The following is a 27,800-nucleotide window of genomic DNA, read 5'->3' as shown; positions in this document are numbered from 1 at the left end:
GAATTATCACGTGCAGTTTCATTTGTGTTGTTTCTGTTTTAATATATGACTTAGTAATATTTCTCCTTTCCAAGAAGAGAAGATGATTGGGGAACATATGATAAAATTAATAGATCCAAATGAAGTAGTGTAGGCAGGGCTAAAAAAAGGACAAACACTTATACGCTCTGCTGATGAAAAGTGTTTACCACAAAAAAAATGCTCATAGTACTTACCAGTACTTACCAGTACTTACGAGACTCAAAGGAAGGCTTGATCAACGTTTAGGTTGAAAATGTTCTAAAACCTTCTTATTTCATTCATGTGAGAGAGTTTTTTGACTTGCAATGAAACACACTTCACCTACTATATCATTGAAAACTGAGTTCACGTTTAGAATATTAACATATTGACTGTGGAGATTTCATTTCATATTAAATGTGCAGACTTCTAATGCCAATGATTCTCACATTCATTTCTCTACATGCAATCCGTAAGCTCACTTGAGTATTTAACTGCCCATTGAGGGTTTTCACTTTGGTGAACTCACTGGTGCCTTAAATTCAAAACATTAGTCTCCCTCCCAAACCTGAATTAGCCCGGGTGCCTAATTCAAGCTAAAAGCACTGGCATCCCCAGTGCCCCTGGTATTGTTTAGACCTGAATCCCTCTCTCGGGGACCCCCTCAGCCTTCCTGTGACTCCCTGCCACACATCTCATCTCTTTCCCCTCAGCAGCTAGCCCACACTTTTTTCAGAGTTATCATTCCGAAAGCACAGATCTAGTCACATTACTCCCTATTTTACAGTCTGAAATGACTCCAGGCCAAAATCTTCTGTGTGATCTTTCAGGCCCAACCATAGGCAATTTCATGGGGGGAATTGGTGTGATGGGGGAAGCTGTCCTTCCCACAGTCAAGGCAGTTTTCTGGAGGCAGCTACAGGCAAGGACTCAGGCACAGGGGCCTCCATTTGAAAGCCTCCTTATTGGGGCGTCAGGTGAGGCACTTTTCTCCACCCTCAGCACTGATGGCTCCTCTCGCTTTCTTTCCACCTCAGCCTTTGCACTGATGGCTCCTCTCCCTTTCCTTCTACCTCAGCCTTTGCTCCTCTTTGCACTGATGGTTCCTATCCCTTTCCTTCTACCTCAGCCTTCCAGGTCCATAAAAAGGCAAGAGCCTTTTGTTCAGGGCTCTGTGGCATTGAGACGATTCCCTCCATCCATGCTGCAGAGCATTGTCTTCCCCGTGCCTGCCATCTCCTAGCGAGCAGACATTGATTTGGCTTAGTATTTCTCGTGATTGACACTAGAAAAATGGCTCGTGAAAAATGTCGACTTGGTAAACCATGATCAGGGTAATATTTTGCACAATGTAATCATGGAAGAGATTCATACACTTGGATGAGCTCTTGGTATATATCTAGACTTTGGCAATATTAAACTTTCTCAGCGCATGTGTAAGCTCTTGAATTGCTGCACCTGACTGAGAAACAGGATGGGTTAGTTGGATGTCTTGACAGTACCTTGACGCAATTGTCTTTTCGACTCTGAAATACTTGGGCACGATAACATTTGAATCGGGACCAGACATTGCCACTTTCTGATGCTCATTTAAAATTCTTAGTAAAAATCCAGAAACATACTAACAGTCTAATGCAATAATATTTTTAAAATCTAAAATGTTTTTAAAACAAAGTAGGTACTATGATAAACATTGTCTACATATCAGTCTCTACTAATTAGGTAGTATAAAAAGGGGTGCATCTGCAAAGTCAGGAAATAACTGAATGAAAACCAATGTTTATTCTATGAGTTAATTTCAAAATTATACCATGTAAGTGACTAACATTCTTGGTTGGATACAGTTCAAAATGTGCCTAATAATGGATTTCTTCCCAGACCGCTTATAAATTTGTTTAAGCATGAAAAAGCTGAATTTTATTTGGCAAGGATAATAAATGTGCATTTAGCTTCCTACTAATAAAAGGCATCCATTCACTAGTATTAGCAAATATGTTTCGCAATTAATTTCTAAACCAATTTTCAAGACAGATTATAATTGAAAATCTTTAACAGTATCTATTGTGAGCCAAAATGTGGAAATAAAAATAATGGAACCCTTGCTTATAAGGAGTAATAGTCTATAATAATGACAAATTGTAAGTCTGTCGAGTTAAAGAATTAGCTTTGACTTTTTTATACACAGTAAGTAACTATTACCAGCTTGTCAGCTAATAGAAGAAATGATTGCTGTGTGTATCACATTTACTACTAAGCCAGTAGAAGAGGACAGATAAATGTTTGTGCAACTGAGAACATTTGAGATACTTATACATAAGGATCCTTCAGATAGTTACAACAGTTAAATTCTGACTTTTATCTTCATTAATTTGTTCGTCGTGTATTTTTGGAGCATCTATGATATAGATACTTTGCTAGTGTTTGGAAATAACATAGTAGGCTAAAACAAATGAATTATGCTTTAGTGGGAAAGAGATAATAACCAAATAAGAATGGTGATATCTAATTATAACCTAAGGGAAAGGGGCAGGGTTTTATAGAGTATATTACAAAGGTACTTGAATTGATATCAGGGAAGGCTTATCAGAGAAAGTGATACTTGAGCTGGTTTTTGAAGGATGAGTAGGAGTCCGTTAGTAAAAGAGGGTGAGGAGCAAAAGGAGAGTAAGTATTCCAGGCAAAGGGTACAACAAGATAAAAGAGAGAAATCCAGTGGGACTAGAATACAGAGCATTAGAGAGTGATACAAGATGAGTCAGGAAAGGATGGCATGAGTTAAACCAAATGAAGGTAATTTGAAGGATTGTGGTCTTACTCCTAAAAAAAATGAAAGATGTAAAGTGGATATAAACTGGAGGGTAACACAATCAGACTTGTTATGTTAAAAGACCACAGAAAATAATACAAAAGGAATATAAAAACAGTTAGTAGAAAGGGAGATATGGTAGTAGCTTGAAGGTAATGGCTGTGTACAAATTCAAGACATATTCAGGATGAAATTCAATAGGGCTTGGTGATAGGTGGGTATGGAGTTGAAGGAGAGAAGAATAAAGGATGACTTGTTCAACCAAATTGATAGTGATGTCATTCATTGAAATAGGTGATACCAAAGAAGGGCCCGGGCTGGGGAAATATCATGAGGGTCTTGGATATGTTGAGGTACCTTTGAGAAGTGGAGATATGTAATGGGAGTTAGCTAGATGGATATGGAGCTTAGAGGGAAATTCAAGTCTAAGAGTACAAAAGAAAAAGAGTAAAGATGAGGGCATTGAGATTTTGGTGAATGTACAGAAATACTTTAGAAACGAGTGAAAGATAAAAACTAAAAAAACAAAGCAAAACAAAACGGTTGTAAACTGAGACAAGCATGACACAGTGAACATATTTTATAATGCTAATACTAGGAAAATGATAAATGGTTTTATGAACAGTAGAAATAGTAAAAACTGGGGCTTAGTGAACAAACAGTGTTTAGTTAAAAGAGCAGAATCAGAACTCCTGGTCATTGGAACTAATCCCTCTCTTTTAGGAACGGGTCATTGAGATCGGGGTGGGGAAGTGTCATGTATGAAACAAAAGGTGTATAAACCTTTGAGAAGATGTGGGAAAAAGGAAGCATGTGGAGCTTAGGAGCTTTCCCCTTATTAATATGACCACAATAAGTTGCTCCCAAAAGTTCCTCTCAAAAGTGACCATGTGACTCCATATCATCTTGGAACCAACACATGCACAAGTGCAAGGCCAGTAAGTTTCACTATAAAAGGACATTTAAGTAAACTCAAGCTTAGGTCCAAAATCATGTATTAATTTTAATGGAGTTATGAGTATTCAAATAGAGACATCTTTTACCTTATACAAAAGCAAATGTATACTCACACTTTAATAAAGGAATGCAAACCACAAATAAGTTATGATTTTACCAGAATAAAGTAAACATCTTTTAAAAAAGGAAAACAGAAAAAAAAGTTGATCTATGCCTCCAGTTCTTAGGCATAAATAGCTATCTCAAGTCTTCAGCATGTCTAAATTTGTTTTTTGGGTTTTTGGGTTTTTTTTTGTCGTTGTTGGTTTTTTTTTTGGTATTCCACCTAAAATTTCCCTTACTCTGTTTGAACATCTAGCCTTAAAATACAAGAATTCTATAGATTTTACCTAATAAAGTGAGGTGGGAATTGGTCTTTCTTGTATGTCACCTGGTCCTTAGAATTTGAGAAAGAAAGCTTTATTTATACATTGTTCTGTTATTTCTTTTGAAGGCCGAGATACAAATTATTCAATTCCTTGGCTTTAGAAGTTTCACCTTTTCCTGTATTGCAAGGATGTAATATTATTGAAAAATAGGGCATGTGACATGAACTACATAGCAAAGTATATAGATTTATGTAAGAAACTGAAAGAACTCCAAAATAATCACTTTTATGTTTAATAGCTGTAAGGTGGTTAAGGAGCCTTGTCTAGAATCCATGTCTAAGATTTCAGATCAGATTAATTCCTGATCTTTGCTGGTTCTAGTACTTAATGTTTTCCAAATATCTTCCGGGCAAAACTACTTACTTACTTACTTACTGTTAAACTGGTCCAGTGAAAAAATAAACTCACTAGAAAACTCTAGACTAGGTCAAAATCATGATCAATGTTCTCTACAAGAAATAAACAAAATAAAACATGAGAAAACAAAATTGACAAAATATGCATGCTTTTTTAGATTTTCCCCAATCCTAAGGATAATATTGGGGGACAGTTTTAAGATATTTACTGAGCATCAAGGTACTTGGGAAAGAATCAATAAATTTATATAAGATACCAACAAGGTATCTGATCCAAATATTTGGGGTATGAGGTCTAAAAGATTACTTTGTAACTATCTTCTTTAGGCTTCAACACTAACAGGCTGTTTTTTTTTTCTTACAAAACACACGTGCCTGTGTTCGGCATTGAGATTACTTCAGTGTTGAGACAAGGTCTAACAATGATAAAATAAGATACAGATACATCACAATTTAATGGAAACAATCTTGAACTTATATTCTATTTAAAATATATTTCAAAAATGAAATTTTAGGTTATTTACGTTTGATGAACAGCCACCAAAGGAGAACATTCTGCACACTTAACAGGAGAAAACATTCTTGTATTTCATAAGAATAGGTATCCTGCATCAAAACTATTTCTTGAATATCTTGAACAAAGGAGCCACAAAACAGAGTGAAAAGGGACATCCTGAAGGTCTACTTAGTCAGAATCAGATCTAAATTCTCAGTAGCAAGCAGGAGACTCAGAAAACGCTGACTTTAATTACAAACTTTATTTGTCAATACAATTCACAGTTTATACATGGTGCAATCCACCATATGAACTTTCAGAACAGTTATTGAGGAAGTGGGTGTAGCTTTCTTTCTAAAAGAGCCTGACTTTCTAAAATTTCAGTGAGAATTTTTTAAGTTTATAAAAGTACCTTTAACAAGTTAACTGGATATTTACATTTTTAGCTTAAATTTAAATTTTGGAAAATAAGCATCTATTAAGTTTTGTTTTGTTTTGTTTTTTAAGATCCTGGGTTTACTTTTAAGACCCTAACTGGAATGCCATTTATTCACATACCCCCACCACCACCACCACCACCTCAACAGTAAAAGAAATGTTTTGCAATTATATTTAGGGAAATCATTTTCTTTCTGTATCTTAAAAAATTATATATACAATGTACAGCAGATCTAAGTATGAAAATAAAAGAAAGAGTAGCAATCTACTAGGTGCCTTTACTGAATTTCTTCTGAATTTTGGAAACATCCAAAGAGTTACAGGCCATAAAATTAAACTAAAAAGGATTATAGCTTTTTCTAATTAAAAAAAAAAACACAAAGAAACTCTCAACATTTAAATTGTGCTATAACAGCTTTTTCTCTAATGTCAGAGATGAATTATGCCTACAATCTGCATTTTTCCATGTGCAAAGTCACAGTGGTGCCAGTTTCAACTTCTACTCTCACACTCAGTCACAACTCTAGAGGTACACCCCCAGAAGGCTAGGCCTGTGCCAGCCCGGCCTGCTGATCACCTCTCCTCACCTGGCAAAAGTCACCCAAGGAAAGAACATCATTTAAGCTTTTCATACACCAAAAAGCAAATCGGTGCTGGCAGTATACTGTTTATTAGCAAGTGCTCGTAACACATTGTTTTGCGATCTTCTTTTCATCAGAATGGTAATTCACACCAGTTGTCTTAAATCACCTCCAATTAAATCCATTGAACAGTTTTCTTCTCAGGATATATATATATTTTTTTTTTCTTCAAATTTTCTTCTTCCACCTTTAAAAAATGTATAGTCATTCATAAAGGATAAATTCTAAATACTGCCAGGAGAGAAAAAAGGACTGACAGCAGCCAATTTTACCGGCCTGGTAATTATTACACTGGATATATGTACCATTGGTACCTGAGTCAAATAAATACTCAGAGGGGCCATCTCTGCACCTCATTTCTCTGCAGTGCCTTTAACGCTAGGGCGTCTGAGTGTTGCTTCAATGTCCGTCTAATTTGGCATCTGGTCCTTCTTCGGGCATCATCACGTCAGTCATTTTACACACTGTTTCCAGCAAGGTATGGTATTCAAATGGGAGTCGTGGGGTAGAGGACTGCAGGTGAGCCTACGGGTGGGGCGGGGAAGGACAAACCACACATTAGCTAGAGAGGTTCTGTTTCTTCATAAGATAAGGCACTGACAGGAAATTTCTTAGGTAAAAGGCTGCATATGAATTTCTTGCCATTTACAAAAAGAAATGTTGTCATCCATAAGTGGTCCATATCTAGGCTCAGTTAGGTAGACCCTGAAAAGTTAAGGACTGATCCCTTGAAGCTACATTATTACCAGAAACAATTCGAATTCATTCCGAAGCCGTATGGCACATTAGGAAAAAAAGGGAGAAAAACAGTCTGGGCACAAAAAGGCATCAGACCCTGCTTGTTTTGCTCCACTCATCAAAGAAAGTGGACCGTTCAACAAGCATCATCAAAAAGATAGTGCTGGCTCAGAATTCCAAATTCTCTTGATGGTAGATGACCATGATGGGTGTATCTATTTTCCCCCCTTTAGAGCTCATGCACAATTTAAAAAATGCTACCAGCAACAGTCCTAAAGAGCATATAGAAGTCCTCACCTATGGCTATGCCTAAGGCTCTGCAAAGAGAGGGCTATTTAATGTTCTCTATAACAGCAATTTCCTCGCCTGCACAGTGTGGCGTCAATCCATTCAAATAGATACTTTCAGTTTTCAGTAATGGAGGCAAGACATCCCTCTCGCTCGCTAGGTGGTTCACAGACAGGGTCCTCCTACAAGGAGTCAGTTCCTGGTTGTGGTTCCCAGCCAGTTCTGCGGAGAGCTTCCGCTTAATGGAGGTGGCGCGCTGAAACTTGTCGTAAATCTCCACACTCAGCCGCCTCCTGGTTTCCTTGAACTCGGCCGTGACGTTGGCTGTCCACTCAGCAGCATGGGCTCTGAATTCTCCCACCTGGAGCATGCACACAGCAAAAAGACAAAGAGACACCAACATGACAGTCAACATTTTGCGTGATAATTTTCTGATCGTTGTACTTGGGCAGAGGGATTGAAAAGAGGAGCACAGCCTTTTAAAATACTGGAGGTCTGAGAATTTATGCCATAAGACAGGATGTACAGAGCAAAATTCCCTTTTACATAGACATGGCTCTAAACAGGAATGTATGAATGTAAACACTATAAGTCAAACTATATTGAAGGTGTTAGATGTGCTTGTTTTTTGTACATGAATCCTGTTGTTGAAACTTCTGATGCTGTTTTTAAAAAAAATCTCTAACTTTTCAAAAGTTTGTGAGTTGTTGGTTTTTCACTTGCCATTTCAAGAAGTATTTGGATATAGAAAAGGAAGTAAAAGCAGCAGTACAGAGGAAAATCCTGGAAGGTGAACGTAGGGGACCTGGCTTGTTCTGATAGCACCAAAGCTGTTTGCGTAGCATGTAAACTCAGGTTTAGAGACCAGAAACAGTGTGTGCAAGAACTTTATACCCAACCCGATAGTGCGCATTTAGTAAACATCTATTTACTAACTAAGCAATAAAATATCTTGTTTTTGCCTTCAGGGAAAGCAAATGAGAACTGGCAAGTCCATGCTGAGGCCCATTTTGGAGAATGAGTAAGTCCATGGAATCATTTCTCAGCAAATGCCTGTAGAACAGGCACCTTCATGGCACACACCTAACAGGGTGGCAGGGCTCATGTACTTCACCACCTGTTAGAGCCTACGAAGTGATCATTGTGTACTTCTCTTCTGAAGGTTAAAGGAAAAAAATCCGGCCAAGGCCTTAGCACGTGCATGTTTTTTCTGACCTCTTTTAAAATTATATTGTAAAGATTTTGTAGGGTATCTGATGGACACTGTCTTATTAGGGAAACCACTTCAGGGATGCTGAAGATGCCTGATCACTGTGCTGCACAGTGAAGCTCAATAATAATGAATGTCAACCCTAATATACATATATATATATATATATATATATATATATATATATCTCTATATATAATATGTATATATAATATGTATAATATGTATATATTCACAAGAAGTGGAATACAGCATATGGAATAGAGACAGTGGAAATGTAACGGCTGTGTGCGATGTCAGAGGGGTAGTAGATTGGGGGAGGGGGTTATCACTTTGTGAAGGGTATGATAAATGTCTAACTATTAAGTGTTTTGTACACATGAAACTAATAAAAGAAAAAAATGGATAATTGGATAAAGAAAATGTGGTCCATATCTACAATGGATTGTCATGTGGCCATAAAAAAGAATGAAATCTTACCATCTACAATAACATGAATGGACTTAAAGGCTATTATGGTAAGTGAAATAAGTTGGAGGAAGAGAAATACCATATGATCTCACTTATATGTGGAATAAGGAACAAAGTAAATGAACAAACAAAACAGAAACAGACTCCTAGATACAGAGAACAAACTGATGGTTGCCAGATGGGAAGGGGGTTGGGGGGCTGGGTGGAAAAGGGGAAGGAATTAGGAAGTACAAATTGGTAGTTACAAAATAGTAATGGGGATGTAAAGTACAGCATAGGATATATATCAATAATATTGGATTAACTATGTATGGTGCCAGGTGGATAATCAATTTATTGGGGTGATCACTTCATAAATTATATAAATGTCTAACCACTGTACTTCTGTACACCTGAAATTAATATAAAATAATATTGAATATCAAGTATAATTGAAAACTAAAAAAACTGAAAAGAAGATATTAAGTCTTCAATCCAATACATACATAAATAAATAAATAAATAAATAAATGTAATTATGCCTGCACTCTTATGACCTAACTAGAACAATGACTAATCCCCTGGGAAACTTTATAATCCTTTTCTTAACCAACTAGAATTTAATAATCTAGACTATCTCCTAAAATAATCTTCTATGGCAAAACTCCCCCATGCCCCTCTATTGCTAGCACTTCTGCTTTCAGCTTTCAGCTTGGGGAACCCCAGTGAACTCATTTTCTAAGTGACATGGGCTCTTAATGGCAAGCAAATAACTACAGCTCTGGGGGTTTTGTTTATTTGTTTGTTTGTTTTGTGCTTTTTTTTGGTGATGGGGGGTGCTTTTGAACCTCTATTGATTTCTGTTTTAAACTTTGATATGGGAAATAGAACTGATCATTTTTGCTCTGGTCTGAATGTCCCCCACCCCACACTCCACCGCCAAATTCATATGTTGAAATCCTAACCCCAAAGAGGATGGTATTATGAGGTGTGGCCTCTGGGATCTGATTGATTTGTGAGGGTAAAACCCTCATGAATGGAATTAGTGCTTTATAAGAGAGTTCCCGAGCCCCTCCCACCATGTGATGACACAAGAAGAAAGCTCTGGATATCAACCAGGAAGGATCGTGCTCATGCTATCTATGGTCCTGGAGTTCTGGCCTTCAGAATTGTGTGAAATAAATCTTTGCTGTTTATAAGCTACCCAGGCTGTAGTATTTTGTTACAGCAGCCCGATCAAACCAAGTCAGTTTCTCAATATTTATACCGAAGATCTGACATATATATGTATATACATATGTACATACATATATTTCAATACGATGTGTACATATACTTGGATGGTCATAGATGTATGTATGTGTGTTTGTCCACAGAAAACAAAATGAAAACTGTTCAAATATGCTTGGAAGCTTGCACATGGCAGATCAACTCTTCCTCATCCATTCATAATCACATATACACACATATTTGGTGATCTACTATTTAAGAAGGTCTTTTTCCCTCCTACTTGTATTGTCCTAACAAGAAACAATTGCTTGCTATCTGGTTCTGAAAAAAGCCAAGCTGGAAAAATGAGAACTCTGTGGCACACATAATTGGCAAGATCAAGCATTCCTTAATCACTGAGGCAACTTAGAGGAAACTTGCAGGAAAGAGGTGCTAAATTTACAGCAATGTAGCCTGAAGGTTCTCACTGCTCCTGCAAAGAACCATTTCCCACTATACTTGGATATAGAAGAGATTACTGAATGTTTAATTCTGCTTTTCGGAGACTCTCTGTGGTGGGAAATCCTGAATCACCCCATACACATTGATAAATAACATGGCCCCCACTCCCAACAATTTGTATTATTTTTCTGTTTACCTCACTGTCTTTCTGTTTAGATTGACTTTCTGAGTTCAGAGTCTATACTATATTCATTGGTGTATCTACAACATCTAGTGTTTAGTACAGAGAAGACCCTGAGTAGAAACTTGTTGAATTGCTTTGAATTAATAAATGAACACTATAAAGTTTTGAAACAGTACTTCTAGTATAAAAAGTTAAGAGAAGCAATTGTTTCACTACCAGTTTCAATTGAATCTTAATGACCTAAAATTGTAGCACTCTTAAAGATTATGCTCAAATACAAAAAGAAAACCTGATTAATATAGTCTTAAACAAAATAGTTATTTTTGAACACGTTATTAAATTCTCCTAATTTACACTACAAGCAGGTAATCCTGAATAATGTGAAATTTGCAGTTTATAATAAAACAGTAATTATTACTGAAAAATAAAAAAACTCCAGCTGAACTTTTATAAAAGTTCCATGATTGTATAAAACAGGAATTAACCTGTTCTAGTTAAGAATTTAGAAGTTTCTAAATGTAAAAAGAACACTTATATACTTTCTTCTATGAGTAGCTTCTCCTAGTAGTAAGGTTAATATAATAAAGGAAACAGGAAAGAACCTACATTTTTGTTTAAATAAGTGTCTGTGACAAGTATAAAAATCAGCTACTATATTCAGTTTCCTCCCATATACAAGTAGTTAAACAAAAATAATCACTTGCCTAGAGCACATTCATCTGAGTTAGCCATGAAATCATGGCTCAAGTTTTGGGGCACTCTTAGAAATGATGGACCTAAAATTAGGTCTATTCCATTTGTTTTATTTTGGTTACCAGCTTTTTACTTCCATCAGCAGAAAGACTTAACCTTCAGAGGATCTGCCTCCCTTTTCCTTTGGTAATGGTCTCCTGTTTTTTATCTTAAAAATGCCTTAATACCGGTAGTAATAGATTTTCCTTATTCTAAATTCAAGTGTCAATCTATTTACTTGCTAATTTTCTATCTCCTCTAACTAGAATGTAAGTTCTATGTGTATCCTCAGCACCTGGAACATACCTGGTATGCAGCAGACTTCTAATAAAATACCGGTTTAATGAATAAACATATTACTGAAAAAAAACGCATGTTCTCTGTAATCTCACACCTCAATAACAATTAGTAACAGTGTAGCACACAGGCTGCCAATTGTTTTTCTTCTCTGTATACTAACTTTACTTTCTCCCTCCTCCATTTTGATTATCGTTAATATTTTTGCAAAAATGGTCATATTAAAAATGTTGTTTTGCAAATGGCTTTTTCCCCCATAACCAATTTTAGTCATTTTTCCCTGTTAGTACATATTATTCTGTTTTATGGTTTATGTCAGCTGCCTAGCATTTCGCAGGATGATGCTACCATTGTTAAGCAACCATACCAATATTTTTAGATTTTGAGAACACTGAAATTTCCATCCAATCATTGTTTTCAGACTCCGGGTTTGCAGTGGCCCCAATAGTTCCTCTTTGTGGACACTTAGGTAATCTCTGTGTTTTCATAACAACAACAACAACAAAATCTGATTATTGGCACCTGCATAGAAAATTCTTTACATATTTTAATAACTGCAATTTGAAGTTTAAGTGGTCACAATAACTTGGACAAAGAATAAAAACATTCCATAGACTTGAATTTTCTAGAGAAGCAAGTTTCACAAAGTCACCATGATTTCTCAGGTTGCACTAAAGACACTCACAAAGTTTTCTGTAGAGCCAAGTGCTTCTACAAATCAGTGATTCCTGCAAATTAAGAAAAGGCTAAATGCAAGGAAAGCTCACACTTGTCTGAGTACATAAACTTTAATTTCTTATTTTTAATTGCATTCAATCTTGGCAGAGGATGGGATTCTTATCCACTTTTGAGAACATGTTTTTTTCCAATTTCTCTAGCATTCCCAAGGGTGGGAAGGTAATCTCTGGAGGTCATAAAGGCTGCAGCTGAAAAAGTCAAAAAATGGAGGGAGAAGGTTAATTGAGGTGGATAGGAGGGATGACAGCCTCCAGTCCCAGCTCTATCACTCACATTCTGGGTACCCATGGGTAAGCAATTTTTTTGAACTTCAGATTCCTTACCTATAAAATCAGGATAATAATAATCTATTTCACAAAAGAAACAAGTGATGTATGTGTATGTTCTTAAAATGTAAAGGACTACACAATTACTAATTATGATGAGGAAGCTGGTGATGATGATATGGCTTGCCATGGGTACTTTAAGAACTTACAGGGGAGTACCAGATACAGAATAAGTGATATAGAATTTTAAAATGGGACATTTACCCCTGGAATATAATTCCAGGATTCTAGTTACCCCTGGAAAATAATTCTAGGAAAATAATTCCACAGGTTCTAAGACTCCTGTGGTAGCATGGCCTGGGGTTTCTTTGTGTGTCTCACCAGAAATGCAACAGAGTGCTAACCCCTAAGTTATGCAGATCTTTAAGTTATGAGGTCTTTTGAGCATGTTGAAGGCATACATAAAAATACAGCCGAGCAACCATCCAGGCCAGATACATTGGGTGATGTAGTTCATCAAACGAAAGCCATGGCAAGAGAATGTTTGTGTTTACCTTATACTTGTTGTTCCAACTAGAATAATATTGTAAAATATAACAATGGATTCAATGTATAACTCAATAAACATTTACTCATAATAAAAAGGACTCTTATTCTTAACACAGGTCTATGTCACAGATTGTGTAAAATTTTGTATGTATATATAGTGCCTATTGCTTTTTTTTAAATGTTAACTTATTTAATCATTATAACAACTCCGTGGGAAGAATTTTATTATGTCCCTCATTTCACAGGAGCAAAAAATGATGCTAGAGAAAAACTTAAGACACACAATGCGTATGTGGTGGAGCCAGGATTCAAACTTGGACGCCTCTCATCTGTATTATTTCAGCAGCCTCCTAGCTAGTCTTGCTGACTTAAGTCCATCTCCCATAAATGCATTCTCCACACAGCAGCCAGCAGGCTCCTCAATAAACACTAATTGATCGAGTACTTATCCTTGCATAAAACCATTCAATTGATTCCCATTTCACTTAGGATAAAGTCCAAACTCTAAAGTGACTCATATGTTCTAGGGTCTACCTACTGTTTGAGCCTCAATTCTAACAACCATCCCTCCCAAAATCTCCTCTTGGAGGCCATTCTGAACGTTTATTTCCTCAAACGTGCCAATCTTTCTTCTGCCTTCACTCATTCATTACTTATTCTCAGAACACTGTTTCTCAGTCCTTCTCTAGTATATTTCCTACTCATCCTAAACTAGTCACCCTAGAGGAGCCATTCCCTGAGCCCCTACACACTTCAGGATCATTGGCTATTTGTAGCTGCAGTAGTCGGTACTTCCCTGGCACAATTTATTACAACTATTAGTTTAATTGCTTTGTCAGCTTCATGGCAGTAGAGAGAGTAATATGGCTGCCATATCCTATTCAGTATTTCTAGAATCTAGAAAAGTGTACATAATGGTAATTCAAGAATGAATGCATAAATGAATAAATGAATGGCAGACAAATCACTCATGTTTTGGTTACATGCTCCAGTAAAATGAGTCCATTTCCTAACAAACTCTGAAGGGATATTGTGTTCTTCTCAGGAGAGTGATGCAGCCGGATTGCTTCATAGTAAAGGTTTGAGGTAGTAATATGTTTCCCCAAGCTTTTTGGTCTTTGCAGAGCCTCTTCACCATTCTAAGAAGTCTATGTTGCTACTTACGTCTTGTCCTCTAAGTGAAGAAGGTCACACCCATTGTACAGACCTTTCCAACCTAATTTCCTTTTCTTTTCCCTCTCCTTACCCGTCCCCTAAACTTTTTCATCACTCTCACCACTTTGCATGACTAGGCTTTCCTGAACCTGGGCTTCACCACCTTTATAGAATACAACCTTTAAAGTTAAAGACGGATTAACACTTTTATCTAGAAGAATCACTAACATCTTTGTGAGTAACTCTGAACACTTATTAAGCATATAATAGCTTTTCAAGGTAGCAAAGTCTCATGATTAAAGAGGCCCAATATTTGCCTGCCCAACTGTGGTTCCACACCCTATAGTTGTCAGGGTCTCTAGGTGTCTCAAATAATACCAAGAAGGCCCTTGAAATGGTAGCAACATCATTTCCAAACAAGTATTTCCCATATTCTTGTTCTTTTAGGGCAATTTTCCTAAATCACTAAGGTTGGTAGGAGAGCCAAAGAAAGACTTGAAGTTCACTATTCTAGAAACTTGCAATTTATGAACCTTACAGGAAGCTCATTTGTACCCATAAAAAGTATTTATCACTCCACTGACTCCAATCAACCAACTACATGGCGGATTTCTTGAGGGTAAAACTCACTGCCCTATTTCTTATCAAGTTCACCCTTCCTTCCCACCCACTCCACATTTCAGCAATTTGAACAGCGATTTGAGTAGAGTGATTGAACACAATGAGTTTAGTCTTCCCAACTAGATGGTAAGCTTATGGACAGAGACTATGAATCCTCTGTATTTTTTCTCCTCATAAAAGTCCTCAACATGGTAATTTGAATAAACTAGATTCCTGCATACTTTCTGACTGACTAGTAACCATTGACTGACATGGCCGTCTTCCTATACAAACACTCTCAGGGCCTCTCCTATGAAGGCGATATTTGCATAAGTTCCATGTCACTGTGTGCTGGTACAGCCTGAAGGGAAAGCAATTTATAAACCAATTGTACTAATCAGTAAAATGTTCAGATCCTTTGATAAAAGCCAATAATACATAGACATGTGTTCTGGGCAAGGATTTCTACCAAAGGAAAAAGTAAGTAATCTCTGAATCTTATTTTAATAGCCTAATCTTGAGATTAACAAAGGTCATTTAAGAAATCAGTGTTTATGAGAAGTCAATCAGCTACAGAAACTATTTTCTACTATTATGATTGTGATAAGTGATAAAAAAATAAAATTGTATCTTTATTCTGATTATGACTATATGAAATAATGAATGCATATAGGCTAGGATATCAAAAGTATATAAAAATGGTAACTGTGGATTCTAACAATCATTTACTGAATAGCTATTATGTACCAGGTCCTGGGCTTATTGTTTTCTTGAGTTACAGACATTTTATAGTATTACCTATGCAGATTCTGCATGTAGCATACCCAGCCTTGAATCAACCTTGTGAGGGCAGAATTTTCTATGGAATGCAATTTATTTGCTCAACACACATACCAGTTGTAGACTACCATTGCCATTGAGTGTCTTTCTTATCCAGATATCAAAGCAAAAGAAACAAAAAAGATCTTGAAGGAGTCTTTAATGTTTAATGTTACCTAGACAATTAAAAAATATTGAGAATCAACAAAATGAAAAGGCAGTTCGAGGAATGGGAGAAAATATTTTCAAATCATATATCTGATAAGGGGTTAATATCCAAAATATATAAAGAACTCATACAACTCAATTGAAAAAAACAACTTATTAAAAAATAGGCAGAGAATCTGAATAAGCATTTTTCCAGTGAACACGGCCAACAGATGGGCAACAGGTACATGAAAATGTGCTCAACATGACTAATCATCAGAGAAATGCAAATCAAAACCACAAGGAGATATCGTGTCACACCTGTTAGAATGGTTATTATCAAAATGACAAGTGTTGGCGAGGATGTGGAGAAAAAGGAACCCTTGTGCACTGTTGATAGAAATGTAAATTGATGTAGGCATTATGGAAAACAGTATAGAGATCCCTCAAAAAAATTGGAAATAGAACTACCATATGATACAGCAATTCTACTTCTCAGTATTTACCTGAAGAAAACAAAAACACTAGCTCAAAAAGATATACGCAGCCCCATGTTCACTGCAGCTTTATTAGCCAAGACATGGAAACAACCTAAGTGTTCATAGGTGGATAAATGGATAAAGTAAATATATACAATGGAATATTATTCAACTATAAAAAAGAATGAAATCTTGTCTTTTGCAACAACATGGATGAAAATTGAGGGCATTATGTTAAGTAAATCAAAAGGAGAAAGACAAATGCCAAATGATCTCACTTATATGTGGAATCTTAAAAAAAAAAAACACAAGCTTATAGACATAGAGAACAAACTGATGGTTGCCATAAGTGGAAGCTGAAGAGTGGGTAAAATGGGTGAGGGGAGTCAAAAGGCACAAAATTCCAGTGATAAAATAATAAGCCATGGGGATGTAATGTATGTATAGCATGGCAACTATAGTTCATAATACTGTATTGCATATTTGAAAGTTGCTAATCATAACTCTAATTTACTCAAATATAATTCATTATACTTTACACCCAGACCTTAAAAGTTCTCATCACACACCAGAAAACTCTGTAACTGTATACGGTGATGGATATGGTGATGGATATCAACTAGACTTATTGTGGTGATCACTTTGCAATATATACAAATATCAAATCATTATGTTGTACACCTGAAACTAATGTGATATTGTATGTCAATTATACTTCAATTTAAAAATGTTTTAAACAAGCTCTTAAAAAATGATTGAGAACGTTTGAGTCAATATTTCTGAATCATAACGCTAATTTACTCAAATATAATTCATTATACTTTACACCCAGGTGTGATTAAGGATAATTCCCTGTCCTGATTTTCATACTTGTTAATGATTTCATTTCTGAGAGTCTCCTAGTCTCTACCCCAGGTCAATCTTCATGGGAGTAGTCATTTCTTAGTAACAGAAAGTGTAATGTGATCTAAAGAGAATTTTCAGTGTTCTCAGTTTGAAAAAAAAAAATTAATTGCAGGTCTTTTAAATGCTTGGTCTTTATCAATTACATTTCTAAGATTATTTTCCTCCAAACAATTCAGCAAAATGCCAGCTACATGTTTTGCCAAGAGAGTAAAGCAGATTTGTAAGGCGCAGTGCTTCTTTATACCTTCTTTTTTCCTCTCATCTGTTTCTGAGTCAGGCTTCTGTGACAGGAAGGCATAATCTTGCCCTGACTTTTGATAAGAGAGCGAATTCCAAGGTGCGTGTTATCTATAAGTGTCTGCTCCAAATGGCCAAATTCACTGTCTCCCTACCAGCTGAGGTTACCTTAAATAACACTGTTAATTATTATTTAATACAGTGGTACCTCAGTTTTCAAACAGTCTTCCAGAACGAATTACATTCAAAAACTGAGGTACCACTGAATACAAGAAGCTCTGATTTTTTAAATCATGCTGTCTCATGAGTCTTGTTTTCTATAAAATTCAACACTCACCAAGATGTTGACCATTATTTCATTTTAAATCTGCTGCCTAGTTTATCTAGATGAACCTGTGAAATCTATCAAATTTAGAATAATTCTAACTTAAATTTTGGGTTTTGATCATTAATAGACGAGTAAAAATCAAAATTTACTACTATTCTAAATTGTCCATTTCCAAAGATGAATATCTCAGCAACATTTTTCCCCCAGTTATTTGCAGGCAGCTACTTCACAGAGGAAATTTATAATATGATTTGGATATTTGGCAATAGAGACTTTTCCAGCTCTCCGTGACAAGACAGTAATTGAAATCTCTCTCGAAGTACCTTTCACCACTCATTTCCCTTGAATCGCTCCTTTCCCATTCCCACTTCATGTGCAAAGCCATATGAAGTCCTACAATCTTTGCTAGTCATTTTCCGCCTATAATCTCACCCTGCCTTATTTATACTTTCTATTCTAATCAGCTTTAATTTTCTTCTCATGTAATCCTCAATTAACTATGAATAATAATCACTTGTTATGGGTAAGCCGGACCTGTTCACAGAGTCATAACTGGATAAGGAATTCCATCTGAAACTCTGTATGGTTTTGGTAAGATTTTTCCAACTACCAACAATCAAGTCAAATAGTCCCCCTTATCTGCAGTTGCAATTTCGTGGTTTCAGTTACACACAGTCAACCATGGTCCGAAAATACTAAATAGAAAATTCCAGAAAGAAACAATTCATAAGTATTAAATTGGGCTCTGTTCTCAGTAGTATGATGAAATCTCAAGCCATACCTCCCAAGATGTGAATAGTCCCACGTATCCACGCTGTGTATGCTCCCTGCCCATTAGTCACTTAGTAGCCATCTTGGTTATCAGGTCGACCATCCTGGTATTGTACTGCTTGTGTTCAAGTCACCCTTCTGTTACTTAATAATGGCCCCAAAGTGCAAGAGTAGCTTAAACTTTATCATAGGTGTGTATGCATAGGGAGAAAAACCATAGTAGCGAGAGTTCGGTACTATCCATGGTTTCAGAGATCCAGTGGGGGTCTTGGAACATATTCCCTTGGATAAGGGGGGCTACTAGACTGGATAATACTTGGAAGAGCTTCAACTCTTCTTTTTAAAACTATTCTATTTATTTTCATATCTAATCATTGTGTTTGCTGTGGACAGAATAACATGGATCGAGAGCATTTTCCCTAAAGGATATCTTTAAAAGAATCTGAAGCAAAGCTGAGCATTTAGGAATTAATGGCCACTAAGTAATTTTGTTTATCAGGAATAAAACTAAAGAGGATTTTCTCATCTTTAACCAATGCTTAGTCCCTTTTGACTGCAGGATTTTAATTTGCTTTCCCCAGTGTTCAGATGCTTACATACCTTAATGACTTGAGGAAAGTTATAATACGTGTTACAAGCAGGTAATGAGTTAAAAACATTCCTCTGGTGAAATCTGTAAAAATAATTTGAAGCCTACTTCGCTTTCCAATTTTAGAAGTTGCCCAGACTATAATTAATTGTCATTAATTCATTTTCTTAAGTATTGACATTTCATTGCACTGTTGAACTGCACTGTTAAAAAGAACAATTCAAATTATTCTCTTTACTGATCAGGTTAAAAAAAAAACACTAAAAGAATTACTAAGTGCCACATTCTCTTGACAGAACAGTACATGATGTTTTTCTTTGGTTTTCAGGAAAGTATATGTAATATTCATAAGGTCTCCTTAATCTAAACTGTTGTTTTAAATTAGCAATTTCTCTGCTTCTTAATATTATGCATATTAATATAATTGTATAAAGATTTTGCTTATATGGGGAATCTAAAGAACAAAATGGATGAGTAAACAAAGCAGAAACAAACTCACAGATAGAGAACATTTTGATGGTTGCTAGATGGGAGGGGGATTGGGGTGGTGGGTGAACAAGGGGAAGGGATTAAGAAGTACAAATTGGTTGTTACAAGGCAGTCATGGGGATGTAAAGTAAAGCATAGGGAATATAGTCAATGATATTGTAATAACTATGTATATTGCCAGGTGGATACAAGACTAGCTAGGGGGTCACTTCTTAAATTATATAAATGCACCACTATGCTGTACACCTGAAATTAATATAAAATAATATTGAATGTAAACTGTAATTGAAAAATTAAAAAGAAAGGAAAGGTGAAGGGGAATAAGAGGTTCAAATTTGCAGGTATAAACAAGTAAATCATGGGGATGTAATGTACAGCATGGGGAATACAGTCAATAATATTGTGATAGTGTGGTACAGTGTCAGATGGTTGCTGGACTTATCATGGTGATCACTTCTTTAGGTACATAAATGTTGAATAACTGATGTACGCCAGAAACTAATATAATATTGTATGTTACCTGTGCTTTAATAAAAATAAAAAAAGATGAAGTACAATAGTTTTAATAAAAATGATGTCAAGAAAAACAATAATACTTATATTAATACCATGATTTTAAATAATATCTTCTAAAAATTTGAAAGTATTATATATCATGTTAATTACTGTAATGATAAGGTGGGGCTGCAAAATCAAACATTCACTTGTTGTAGAGTTAACTCAACTTCTTAATTTTAGTCATTGTGACACATTGTCATTGTGTCAATAAACACCTTGAAATTCTCCCCACGGGTCTGCTATTGGGGTTACCTTAACAATCTATTTTATGGAGATCATCCAACTCATACAACAGCCTGTTGTATTGTAAAGATAGGGATATTAAAATTCATAAACAAAATAAATAATTTATGTACTTTTTATGAAATTTCACACACTCTTATGTGACTGAATTATAGAAACTAGATATTTCTCCGCACAATGTGGAAACTTTATGATTGGGATGGTAGGGGGGTAATCATCTGATTGTTGTGTAAGTACTTAAAGGTATATAACTGTAAGAAAAATACCAAGTGAAAAGCAATAACTAACTGAAGGGGTGGGGTGACACCTTAAAAGCATTCTCCACAAAATATGTTCATTATATATTTAATCAACTCCAAACATTTAGTGATGTTTCAAAACTTATTCAGGAAACCTAGATTTAATAATAGTTTACCTATAACTGAAGGCCACTTTATGTTCACTATAGGAATACAAAACTTGTCCCCCCCAAAATGGTTTTGTTTTCTTTCTTCTTGCACTTTCCTTCCTAAACACGTCAGCCCCAAAGCAGTTAGGTGGAGCAGAACTAGGGAGACATCAGTGTGTGGGGTTGGGGAGGGACCATGGTACCAGAGCTAGGCCAGCCTAAGAGGAGTCCCACACAAGGGGTGGCAGTCCAGTGTGGGGTGTCAAAGCCTGAGAGCGGTGAGGAGGGCAACCCACACAAGGTAAGCCCAGCAGATAACACTGGAGACCGAGTATGATGGGGAGTGGGGGTGATGATGGCAGTGTCAATTCAACAGTGGCTACATATACGGAGATTGATCAAACAATATAATGGGAATAACAGAAATCAAGGTTTTCACTGTAAGAGAAAAGAATTAAAAATACATAAAACTAGAAGGAACTCTTATGCTGCATTGGGATTATAGATATCAGTATGAGCTCAGAGTTTTCAAGGGATATAGATAGGTATGAAGTAAATATAGATGGAAATATGTAAATACATGAATGTAAAGTATATTCCTTAGTTCTGTCTACTCGGAGTACCTGGGAGCAGTGACAACTCCATTAGCAACGAGCACCTAAATCTTTATTTTTAAATACCACTATCCACAAATAGAAACCACGGCTCCTTGGAGAAATGAATGACTGCGGGACTAGGACAGAGAAATTTTAAGTTGAGGCTGGAACCTCTTTTTGTGCTAGAAAGTAAAGAATTGCCCCCCAAATTATGGGATATGCCAAAAGACAGCTTGACCGGTTCTCCCAGTGGCCAAGACTCGGACAACTTGAAGATCAAAGTAAATGATGATTGTAACAGATTATAAGCCATAATTTACTGCAGAAATCTACAAGTCTGTGCTGATGTAAAAAAATAGATAACAAACTGAGAGTTTAACGATGAAAAGGACAACCATAAAAATCTCAAAGTACCTACGCAAAAAAATATGTATGAATTTCACAGGGAAAAGAGGAACTAGTGGATAAAGTTAACTGTTTTTTATTTAAACTATTTACCCTAAATCTATCAAAATATTTAAATCACACATATCAATGCTCAAAAAATCCAGTTCGATAAGTAAACTAAAGGTGATTGCTTTTAAATTTAAAGCCATTAAATCCAGTTTGCATTCATGAAATGTAAGCACATTGGAAATTCTATTCCAAGCAGCGCCACTTATGTATTCTTTTTTTCTATGAAAGTCAAAAGAAAAAGTGATTTAGGCTTCTATGGCTAAAGCAGTCTCTGATCAGGTGCGTTACCAGAATCATTGTCACTGCAAGTTACAGAAGAGCAGCTGGAGAGTTTAACACAGTGAAGAGGAAGATGAGACGTGGGTAATAAATTAGTGGTAAAAGAGTAAGTCTGCATTTTCTTGTTCTTTGTTGCTGTCATTTTTGGAGGTTAATGTATTTATTTAGCTCTGAATACATGTTCTATCCGTTTAAAAATACTCAATATGGTTTAAACAGATTCAAGAAAATTACATTTCCAACTTCTTTGTCAAAGGGGAAATTGCTTCCAGAAGTTTCTCTTCCAGAGTAAACTCTCCCATGTAGAATTGCATGGGTGTGGGTGGTCGAGATTTACAGTAATCCTCTGAAATAATTGATGATTCACGTGTAGCTGTTCACTTTGACACATTAGATGAAATGCAGGAAGGTGCCATAGCAATATAAAGCAGAGATATTCTCCAAGAATAGCTTCAGATAGGGGAAAGGACAAGTAACGGGAATTCACACATTTACTTCACTGCCCATGCAATTGGCCGTCCTCTCTTCTCCTTTCTAACTCTTTAAGATGATATCAGTTAAGGACAATAAAATCTCTGGGAGGAAAAACACAATCTGAAGCATTCACACAGAAGAAGCAGCTTTGTTTAAAAAGGGGTTGCTGCCAGAGTTTCTTAGTCCATATTCTACCATACAGGCTAGGATCTGTTTTCTGATCTTAGTCTATAGCTGTGTTGTCCATTTTGGTGGCCACTCTCATTCTGGCTATTGGAGACTTCAAACGTAGCCAGTCTGATTTGCAATGAGCGGACATTACAAAGTACATACCAGATATGGAAACTGTATTACAAAAAAAGAACGTAAAATATCTCACTCATAAATTTTATATTTTTCAAAATGACAGTAGTTTGGATATGATGAGCTAAATAAAATGTATTATTAAAATTAATTTCATCTGTTTCTTTCACTTTTTTTTACTGAGGCCATCAGAAACATGAAAATTACCTGTGTGGCTTGCATTTGTGTTTGGCATTATATTTCTGTTGGACAGCCTGGTGCACAGAATACCCTTTCATTGCCATCTTTAAACTGCACCACAAAGAATCATGCTTTCAATCTTTTCTGAATGCGTAAAAACAAGAAAAACTGTCAGGAATCAAAAAGTAAAAGTGGTTATGCATTTTTTGAAATTAATTGAAAACCAGAAAAGTTCCCCCATTCAATTTCAACAAGTAAAAGTAGCAGAGAGGGTCTAATAATACAAAACAGTCACTGCACATGGAGCAAGTTCACTGCTGCCTTTCCCTAACTCAGTAAAGCATTCCAGAGTAATGCTACAGAAACGCTCTTCATTGGGTGGGACTTGATCTTTCTTACAAGAATGCCACTGTATTTCAGTTCATTTGGCCAAACTATAATGATGCTGCCTAAGAAACAGGGAAAAAAAAGACCAAAAATAAAAGAAGGGGCTTGTTTGTTTGTTGTTTTCAGTTTTATAATCCCATACATGAGTGAAATCATAGAATTATACACGTGAAACCTATAGAATTTTACTAACCAATGTCACCCCAATAAATTTAATAAAAATTATTTTTAAAAAGAAGGAGCAATGGGAATATTGAGACTGTGACAGCAAGGTAGGCTAGCCTCTCTCCCTGGAAGAGGGTAGGGGCTTACCCTGGGTGTCGTACATCTGGGATCAGAAACACTGTGAACATGTCTCCCTCGCTATGTCCACTGGTGACTTATGGACTTAGAATGTAGGGAAAAACAATGCTTCTGTACGTAAGGATCAAACATAGGAAGTGTCTATTGTGAGAGGAAGGTCAAATAACTATATTTTAATATCCCTTCAACAAATGCTTCTGAACAGTATCTGGAAAAGAAGTATGATGGGCACACACAGCTCCACCCCTTGCCTGCAGCCATCACAGCTGCCCAGGGCATCTATTCACACTACATAAATAGGAAAGAACTCTACCAAGAGAGACAACGAAATGGAACCCCTTCTCCTTTCACAGCTAATCTCCTCAGGCAGGCTGACTTTCATATGTAGCACTTATAATATCACTTTATGCTTTAGAGAACATGATTTGACCTATTTTTTTCTGTATCCATTTAACAGACAGCTGTGTTATAACAGGTTCCTGTTATACCTTGGGCTGGTTATTTTATGAAGCCTGTATTATGTCGAGTACTAAAGGGACAAGGAATATTCAGGAAGGAGAGAAACAACAGGGGAGAAGCAATGACAAATCCAAATGCCTCTCTGGGTATCTTGTCATTCTTACTTATTATTTTTGATTTGATATTGATGGCAAACCCAGCTGCCTTGCCGCTCACATTAAAGCAGTGCTCAGAGAAGGGGAGAGTGACAGGAAACTTTTGCCAGGGTCTCATTTTAAAATCGTCTGGGCTCACAAGCTCTCAAAGGCTTTACCTATTCCCAAGTTCCCTTTTCACTTGCCTCTTTATCTTCTTTCCCTACTGATGTAAAAGTTGGTTGCTTGTACATTTTGAATAATGGAAGGTGGAAAATTCCAGGGAAAGAGAAAAAAGAACCAATTAACCAATTCATTTTTCTCCAGTTTAAAAATCTCTTTAAACTGCTATACAGTGCAGTAGGGGACAAACCACACATATGATTGCTTTGTGGGACAAAAGACCCAGCTACCTGAGAACTTTAGTAAATACAAGAACATCATGGTATTCGTAGATGCCAAATGTGGACAAATGGAACATATTTGAAATAGTAAACACGTTCAAAAAGGCAATTACATAAAGTTGTTTCTGGTTCGGTTGGCAGTGTTAAATTAGGCATGCATGCAATGACCCACAAATAGATATTAGGGGAAATGGGTTAAACATATAGTATTTATCAAATATGCGTATTAAATTTTAAAACTTTGACATTTCCCAAGAACTTTTGAAACAATACTTTTGAGTCATGTGCTTTCTTATGAAACTTATAGAACCTATACTTTTAATCAGGAGAAATTTTTTGTTAGTCTGATAAGGTCAGGGTTCTAGAGGCAACTTTATATTTCTAACATTCCCTCTGTTTATTTAAGGAAGTACTGTTTTAGAGATCCAGCTCTAGTATATTGCTATATAACAATAACCATTTCTAATAATTCCATAGCTTATAATGCTTATAAAATTGGGGGAACTTTTTTGGAAGGTTGAATCTGCTTATTTAAAATAAGAAGAGTGCTCTAACTTGGTCATTTTTCATTAGTCCTCCTTCAAAAAATCAATAATAATGGCATCATATACCCACTGCATGAAAAGAACTGCTTGAAGAATGTGGGCTTTCCCACTGGTCAAATGTAGGATAAGAATACCTTTGTCTTTCCTGGATATAAAACATTTTCATTTTTAATAGGCTTTAAGAAACATAACATCTCAAAGACAGGAACACTTTTATTCCAGCCAAGCATAAGCATCACACAACATGGATGGACCTTGAAGGCGTTATCCTAAGGGAAATAGTCAGATCAAGAAAGACAAATACTGTATGATTTCACTTATGTGTGGAATCTTAAGAGAAAAAAAAAAGCTCACAGATACAGAGAACAGACTGATGGTTGCCAGAGGCAGGGAGCGAGGGGGTCACAAAATAGGTGGATGAAGGCAGTGAGAAGGTACAAACTTGCAGTTATAAAATAAATAAGTCCTGGGGTGTAATGTACAGCAGGGTAACTATAGTTAATAATACCATATCGCATATTTAAAAGTTTCAAAGAGAGTAGATCTTAAAAAGTCTCATAAGAAAAAAAAATTGTAGCTACAGAACTATGTATGGTGACAGATGTTAACTAGACTTATTATAGTAATCATTTCACAATATACACAAATATCAAATCATTATGTTATACGTTTGAAACTAATATTTAAAAATATTAAAACCTATTAAAAAATTAAAGATGTTAAAAAAAAAAAGATGAAGATATGAGGAAGTAAGCGAGGTAGTTCTCCAGGAAAAGAGCAACCCTGATGGAGGGAATAGTCAGTGGGAAGGCACTGGGTCAGAGGTGAGCCTCATGTGGGGAGGAAAACCAAGGAGAAGTGAGGCTGGGTAAAAAGAATAATAAGTGAGCAAGGGTAAAAAGAATAATAAGAGAAGAGGTTAAGGCAGTTGGGGATAGAACATACTGAATCTTTTACGCTATTTTAAAGACTTTAACTTTTACTCTGAGAACAATAGGGAGATGTAAGGAAGCTGCTAAACAGAGACATACTATGGGACTTGTTTCAAAGGATTATTCTGGCACCTTGAAGGAGAACCGACTTTACACAGAGCAAAGAGGAAAGCAGGAGCCCAGTTAGGATGCTTTTGAATAACCCAGGTGGGAGCTAATGGTGGCACAGGAAGGATGAGTAGGTGAGTGGTGGTTGGATTCTGGATACATTTTCAGGTTAATGCGATAGGACCAGAGATTGTTTCAGATCTAGGCTATATGGGATTAAATGTAAAATAGGGAAGACAGAGTGAAATCAGAGATGTCCCTTGTTTATGCAGTTTTCCCCAGTTCACCCAGTTAGATTTAGTAATTCTAGTTTTGCATACCATGGCACAAAAAGTATCTTCTTTATAGCATTTCCTTGGTAACTACCCTGTAGTTATCATTAGTACATGCTTATATACCCTGCTTGCCTATAAATTTTTCCTCAAGGGCAAATGCAGTGACTGATTTTATACCTCTATTCCCAATACCTAGTAAAATGCCGGACACACTATGGCAATCAAAACATGTTTGACGAGCAAACAAATCAATGGTGGAATGAAGCCACCTGTGCTATGTATGCACCTTTTGTGGGTGGCACTACAGCCTCCAACTTGTGTATCAGAAACATTACTCAGCGAAATCCTTGTTTCTCCTGTGCTCAGACTATACTTACTGCCTTTTCGTCAGTTCATATTTATGACAAAGTGTGCTCGTGGCAGTCCACGTAAAGCCACATGATAGGATGCAATTTTCATCCTTCCCAGCTTATGTATGTATGTCCTTGTAGCTTTTACTGCTCATTCAGAAATGTGTATTGAACATAAAATAGTAGTCCTTAAACCGAACTTATATTTAGGCTAACTATGTCCAACGAGCTCTTCAACTGTGTGGAAATGACACAAACAGAAGTAAAAATGAATATATATGTATGTACAGATATATTTATGTATATATATACATATATATGTTCGTATACTTATGTATAAAGATGGTATGTACATATATACAAACACTAGATGGCATAAAACTAACCTCACTAGAAGAAATAGCTTATCACTAATAAGCAACAAGAAACGAAAGGAGCCATCAACACATTGCAAACCTTGGCATTTGTGAGAAATTCCATGAAAATATCATCATATTTATACACATAGTTTCCAATTTTGGAAATAAATTCCTTTTTACAGTAAGATTTCCCAATATAATTGATTTTTCTACCTAGCTGTAGGGCGGTATTTCATACAAACATCTTGCTCAAATGATAACTAAGTGGTTATCAACTAAGAGGTTATAAAAATAGTAAAACC

At 36.1% G+C, this 27,800-nt stretch overlaps 1 protein-coding gene across 4 annotated transcripts in view; it reads right to left on the bottom strand.

Annotated features, from left to right (window-relative positions):
* Window positions 1–4,109: 4,109 nt before the first annotated feature.
* KCNK2 (potassium two pore domain channel subfamily K member 2) overlaps window positions 4,110–27,800 on the bottom strand; it is a 167,156-nt gene continuing 143,465 nt past the window's right edge. For 3 of the 4 annotated variants that reach the window (XM_081025275.1, XM_081025276.1, XM_081025273.1), the window contains exon 7: window positions 4,110–7,509. In XM_081025275.1, coding sequence (XP_080881401.1) covers window positions 7,192–7,509 — 318 coding nt within the window. In that variant the 3' untranslated portion in view covers window positions 4,110–7,191. The remainder of the gene's footprint in view (window positions 7,510–27,800) is intronic. The other variant, XM_081025274.1, reaches the window with a different exon arrangement.

Source organism: Rhinolophus hipposideros, assembly GCF_964194185.1.
Source record: "Rhinolophus hipposideros genome assembly, chromosome: 19".
NCBI lineage: Eukaryota > Metazoa > Chordata > Mammalia > Chiroptera > Rhinolophidae > Rhinolophus > Rhinolophus hipposideros.
The sequence above is the reverse complement of the archived record's forward strand: the minus strand, read 5'-3'. Positions and strand labels throughout refer to the sequence as shown.